Source organism: Melospiza melodia, chromosome 2 (assembly GCF_035770615.1).
Source record: "Melospiza melodia melodia isolate bMelMel2 chromosome 2, bMelMel2.pri, whole genome shotgun sequence".
In the NCBI taxonomy this organism is placed as follows: domain Eukaryota; kingdom Metazoa; phylum Chordata; class Aves; order Passeriformes; family Passerellidae; genus Melospiza; species Melospiza melodia.
In genome coordinates, this window is record NC_086195.1 from 98,893,700 (window position 1) to 98,900,330 (window position 6,631).

The 6,631-nt window shown below is 47.3% G+C and overlaps 1 protein-coding gene across 13 annotated transcripts in view; it reads right to left on the minus strand.

Moving 5' to 3' along the window:
* PCDH9 (protocadherin 9) overlaps positions 1-5,099 on the minus strand; it is a 671,837-nt gene extending 666,738 nt beyond the window's left edge. For all 13 annotated transcript variants that reach the window (XM_063149407.1, XM_063149404.1, XM_063149406.1 and 10 more), the window contains exons 1-2: positions 4,570-5,099; positions 188-3,357 (exon numbers count right to left, since the gene is read on the minus strand). In XM_063149407.1, coding sequence (XP_063005477.1) covers positions 188-3,223 — 3,036 coding nt within the window. In that variant the 5' untranslated portion in view covers positions 3,224-3,357; positions 4,570-5,099. The remainder of the gene's footprint in view (positions 1-187; positions 3,358-4,569) is intronic.
* Positions 5,100-6,631: the final 1,532 nt, after the last annotated feature.

Here is a 6,631-nt window from a genome sequence, read left to right on the forward strand (position 1 = left end):
TTTGTTTGTTCTTGTTTTTGGTGTTTGGTTTAGGTTTTTTTTGTTCCCCCCATAATGTTAACTAAATTAAATTAGCGTGAAACAAACAAAAAAAAAAAACAAACCCCACAACACAGTGGCACTTTTAATACTGGTTGATCGGGCACTTGTATGCAGTACTTATAGACCAGTAAAAGTGCTCGTTTACCTGTCTGGTGTGTAAGGGGCCCTTTGTCTTGAAGCCTCCTTGGGAACTGCACTCTGAGGCACTGAAGTGATCTGAACTAGTGGAAGAGCGTTTGGAAAGGGTGTCACAACCACCAACAAAGGTGTTGTCCAACGGGAGTTCCTGAATCACATGGTGCTTTTTCACTGAAACTGGAGTGTCAGGTTTGAGATGAAAAGCAGACTGCGGAGAGGCAGACTTGTAATGCTTGGCAAGATCAGGACTGTTAGGCTTAAAGGTTGATGGTGGTGCTGTGCCCCAATCAAATCTTCCTATACTTTGCTCCTCCAGCTCTGCTGGAAGGCTTATTGTCCCGTTGATAGGTTCATGAACTGCATCATCAGGTTTGGACTCCTCAATGGTCACAAAGTTCAAAAGAGAGCTCTTTGGAGATTTCCTTTTCTTCCTTTTCTTTTTCTTGTTTTGCTTGTTTTCCTGATTGGGAGACATCCACTCAGCACCTTGCTTGCTCCTCTGGGCAGCTTTGAATCTGGATGCATGTCGACAGCGAACAAGAACCGTGACAAATATCACCACTATGACAACCATGGCACCCGCCACGACAGCGATCATGATTGTGAGATAGTCCTCATTTTGGTAGGGTTGGCTACTGTCCCCTATGTTCCGATCCAAAGGGGTTTCCATAGTCCTGCGTATCAAGTCATAAATGTAAGAGGCATTTCCAGCAGTATCATTTACATATAAAAATACAAGCACAAGAGTATGCAGGGATTTGGGATAACCCAAATCACTTATGTTGACAACTAAGCGATGCAGGCCCACGTCATTAGGAGTTGGTTTCTCTTCCAGAGTTATATTACCTGTCACTGGATCAATCCGAAACAAACCCTTGTTATTGCCACTTACAATGGTGTACTTCAGCTCAGCGTTCATGCCAGTGTCTATATCCACAGCAAAGACTTCGGCTACCACCGATCCTGGAATTGCTGAGAGTGGCACCAGCTTAAAAGAAGTATTGGAAGGTGGGTAGATGACAACAGGACTGTTATCATTAACATCCATCACGTTTATTGTTACTTTTGCTGTAGAAGAGCGAGGAGGTTGCCCTCCATCCACTGCCTTAACATCAAAGGTGTAAGAGCTCTGCTGTTCTCGATCAAAAGAAACGTTGGACTTTATAACTCCAGAGTACGGATCCAGCACAAAGTTTTCATTGTCATTCAGGATGGAAAGGGTCACTGCTTTATTTTCCCCAGCATCTGCATCAGTCACTGTGATCACCCCCACCGTGCTATACTTTGGTAAGTTCTCTGATACGAAAAACTGGAAATGATTATGAGTAAATTTGGGACTGTTGTCATTTTCATCCAACACAGTAACAATTACAGCCGCCTGACTCTGCAAAGGAGGGGTGCCGTTATCTCGGGCTGTAACAGTGAAAATGAAACGTTCCTGCTCTTCTCTGTCAAAAACTCTGGAGGCTGTCAAAACTCCTGTCTTTCGATCCAGATCGAAAAAGGAGGCATTAGGACCAAGCTGATAAACAATGTCTGCATTTTTCCCACTGTCTTCATCTGTAGCACTAATAGTTGTTAAGTATAGACCACGCCGGTTGTTTTCAGAAACTGACAGCTCAATTACAGGCTGGCTGAAAATCGGAGGGTTGTCATTTTCATCCTCCAGCTTAACTCTTACCAGGGCAGTCTGGTTCAAGCTGGGCTTGCCAGAATCAGAAGCCACAATTTTAAAGCTGAATTCTTTGGTGCCCTCATAGTCCAACAAGGAAGAGGTCTCTAACAAATACTGGTTGTCGTAAACTGCTTTCAAGTGGAAGGGGACCTCTCGCTCAATGAAACAGATCACTTTGCCATTCACATCAGTGTCCTTATCTGAAACCGTAATTAGGGCAATCTTTGTATTGATGGGATCTTTCTCAGATAAGTACACTGTGCCATTGATGGGACTTATTATGTACCTGAGGTCTATGTTAGGAGGGTTATCATTTACATCAGTGACATTGATGGTGACAGTTGCCCGGGCTGGTGTAGAGCTACCATCACTAGCCAGCACTGTCACTTTGTGAATAGCAGTCTCTTCTCGATCTAAGGACCTCTGAACTGTAATCAGCCCTGTGGTGTTGTTTAAAGCAAAAAATCTTTTGGTTGCAGGGGCGACTTGGGCACCAAAAATGTATCTGATTTCTGCATTGCTTCCTATATCAGCATCTGTAGCATGAAGCTGAATTACAGAGGTGCCTACAGGGGCATTCTCTGGTATATGGACCTCTACTTGACTCTCTTTAAAGACTGGCCTGTTATCATTGACATCACTTACTGTGACTTGCAGGATAGCTGTGCTGGATTTCTGGGGGGTACCTCCATCCTCCACTTTGATTTTCATCACGTAGGTGTCCTTTTGCTCTCTGTCCAAGTTCTGCTGCACAATCAGCTGAGGCCATTTCTCCCCTTCTGGAGTTTCTACAATATCCAGTCCAAAGACACTCTGCCCATTTAACAACTCATAGTGCTGCACACCATTGAAACCTGTGTCAGGATCTGTTGCTGATGGGATTGGAAAGCGACTGTTGATCAGAGTGTTTTCTGGGATGGAGATATTGATGACAGGGGATGGAAACATAGGTGCATTGTCATTAGTATCCTTTACAATGATTTTTATTTTGATCAGCCTAAAAAAGTCATTGGGGAGAATCACCACTTCAAGTTCAAAGAAACACTCGTTTTCTTCTGCATAGGAAGCTCCAGCACATAGTTTTTCTCTGTCTATTCTGTTAGATGTTGTAAAGATTTCCCCCGTGTTACTGGACACTTTGACCAGAGGTGCATCCCCTGCTTTAGACACCAGTCTGTAGACAAGGCTGGCACTGGTCCCTGTGGCAGCATTGATATGAGAAATGTTCAGGTCCTTTGGTATGTTCCCTATGGGCACGTTTTCAGGCAGCTCCTCTCTAATAGTGTAAATAAGTTCTTGAGCTATAGCAGAATCCAGCCTTAAACAGGCAATCAAAGCGGCCAACAGGTAAAAATCCCTCAGGTCCATGATAATGTTTTTATTCTCTTTCCACGGATTTTAGGACTTAAAGGTTTCCAGAGAGGAATGATGCGCGATTTGCAAGAGGAGGCATGCATGGACTGCAGGATGCATTACATCTCATTTCTTATTTGGAGACATCACTGTCAACACAACCACACAGAACAGCATTATTGTTTTTTTTAGGCATGATAAATCCACAATCTCCAACTACTACTAGTTTTTGCAATGCATGCTTCCAGCAGTACATTTTCCTACTGCTCCTTTTTACAAGCAAGCCCTCCGGACAAATGCACCAATATCCCATTGGCTGCATTTGCTCAGAGCACGAATGAAAATAACTACTTGCAGGATTAAGGGCAGCTACTGTTTCCACACGTACTTTCTGAATAATTTCTTGGTACACCGTGTAATCCCTAAAGTGCATTCCCCCTCTACCCTCCTCCACCCAGTCATTGGTACAAGTAAAAAACCTTCCCGGACTACTTCTAGATTCGAACTGCTACGCCAGCTGCCAAATGTAATTTGCTGTTTGCTTCCATATGTATTTTTTAGCTCTTGCTAACCAGATTCTTCTCTGTTCGCTGTGCCTTGCGTGCCCCTCTATAGCTATCGTACTGGGAAATAACCACCCGGACATGCTGCTGCTGCAGCAGTCGTCACTGGCTACTTCACATCCCTGTTAACTGATGAGACAATAACAGGACTTACAGTTTCTTACACTCTCAGCTCAATGTTTCTTCTCCAGATGTTGGATACTTCTCCTTCTGTTTAATAACCTAAAACTTTAGTTTAGTCTAAATCAGGAGGCTGGAAATTCCAAATGTAACTTAGAAGCAGGAAGCATGTTTACAGATGGGGGGAATATACATTTTCTGATGGCATGAGGAGGAAAAAAGGTGCAGCCTTTCCCCACTGACACTGGTCTCCCTTCAGGATGATATTAGCAGCTGCCACATATAAATACTGCAGACTAATAATGCAGGTGGAAGGGAAAAAAAAAAAAAAAAAGGAAAGCGACTGACAGACTTCTGTTTGCATGCACTGCTAACCGCACATTATAGGGGTGCAAGGCTGCCAGCACCTACAGTTTGACGGAACTAGGCAGCCCCGAGCACTAATCTTATCTGCATTAAGCTGCACGGTAACTGATGCCTGTGATTACTTCCAGCACAGTAATGCAGGTAGGGATGCAGAGACAGCGAGTAGGTGAGCCTTTCCCACCAACACCAACAGAATCCCAAACACTGATTCTTTCCCTAGATAAATATACTGCGTGCTGGCTTTTTTTTTTTTTTTTTTTTTTTTTTCTTTAAAGGAAATGCATCCCAGCTTAAGGGTAACTTTGCACTTACGTTAGTTGTCTACCTTTGACGATCTGCTGCAGCTAAGCAATGATCTGTTCCAGCAGATACAGCACAATGCATCTGGTAAACCACCAGTTTTGGAGAAATCAGCAGCAGCCAAACGCTTCCTCCTCGAGATATGTGTTGCTTCGGGGTGGCAAATTATCAACTCCAGGGAACAAATTCACAGTTCTGTCGTTAGTCATCCTCTCCACGTTTCATTCCTGTGAAGCGGTGATCCTTTGGGTGCCTAACGGGCACGCAACAACCCAAACAAACAGCAAGAGAAAAATCCGGTGCACTTCTGAGAGCGGGGGTATTTTCCACTCTGCACTGCACACCATTCCCGTCCCTCTCTCGGCAGAGCAGAGGCAGCTACATGAAGTCTGCAACTTCTGACTGGAAATGGCAAGAGTTGGTCTGACGGTGCTTCTCCCTCTTTAGCTCTGGGGTGACAGTTGCCCAAAAAAAAAAAAAAAAAAATCAAAAAAAATTAAATAAAAGAAATCCTAATAGGTTATTGCTTTAGTGACGGGAGGAAGCGGCGGCGCTTTCCCTCCTCCCTCCCTCCTTCCCTCCCTCCTCCCTCCCAGCCTCTCTCCCTCGCATACGCTCTCTCCTTCTCCCTCTCTCTCTCTGAACTGAAATTCTTGATATAACTCTCAATAAGCCCAGGGGGAGGGTGGGAGCGGAGCGAGGCCACCCCTCCCGCCGCACCGCATTGGCCCGCGCCGGCGGGGGCGGTGGATGGCGGAGCGCGGCCGCGGCATTGGCCGCCGGGCACGTCGCTCCCCGGCCCGGCCGGGCGGAGGGGGCTGCGCGCCGCGCGGAGGGACCGCCGGGGCCGGGGGACGCGGGGACGCGGCGGGAGCGGGAGCGGGAGCGGGAGCGGGAGCGGGAGCGGGAGCGGGAGCGGGAGCGGGAGCGGGAGCGGGAGCGGGAGCGGGGCGTTCCGCGGCAGGAGCGCGGCGCACACGGGCGGGCGCTCCGCGGCCGGGGGCGCGGAGGGGGCGGAAAGCAGCGCCGGGTTTGCGCGCTGCTGAGGGGTAATTTGGAAACAGGGGCTCGGGGTGCGTTTGGGCTGGCGGCGCGGTGCGGGGCTGTGCGGGGCGGGGGTGCCTCAGTGCGGGCTCGGTGTCGCTTGCGCGGAGCGGCAGCGCGGCCGCCCGCGGTGCGGTGCGGTGCGGAGCGGTGCGGGCCCGGCGCGGAGCGCAGCGCTGGCCGTGGGGCCGCCGCCCGGCGCCGCGCAGGTTCGGAGGCAATCGCCTGCCCCGGCCCGCCTTCGCCCGGTTCGGCCTTATATTTAATACATGCCCTTTCATCTATAATTCAGGCTGCTCTGACTCCAGCCCTGTCTCGGCTCCCATTTACGCCTGCACACCTTTCTCCTTCCCTTTCCCGAAGGGTCAGAGAGACACTCGCCAAGGGAGGGAGAGAGCTACTCTGCTGGTTTGGGTTTTGTCTGCTTAAACATTGAACTGGAAAAGATTCCTCCTCTCTGTGGTTTGATAAATAATGAAAGTGATCGTTTCGCCTTCCCCATAAATGACACAGGTAAATTATCCAGCTAGCCACAAAGAAGCATCACATGCCTGGAACACACTGTAATAAAATGCCAATGTATTATGATGTGAGTGACCTCAAAAGTGTGACAAGAAAATGATTATAGTGCATTATCTATAGTGCATTATATGTAGTGCCTTTTTCAATGTTTTCTGAAGCATGAATGAACCTTTATTTGACTGTGCTTTTATTGCTGGCTTTTCTCAGCTTGAACTTACAAGCTGTATGCTAGAACCTATCCAATTTAGTATGCCCAGGTACGTGGCCATGCGGGCTGCTGCTTCTGGTTAAGCCTTTCAAATATATATGCATAGAAAAAAAAACAAAGATAACATCAGCATTTGACTTTTTCTCTATGTGGTACTATCTCATTTGCACATTTTCTGTGGATAGAATTGGTGAGCTAAAGATTCGAGTTTTACCTTGAAGATTTTACATTTTCAGATTCAGGCTCTTAGGCTCTCATATGTGTCTGCACATAGGATGCACTATTAACAAATGGTGGGAG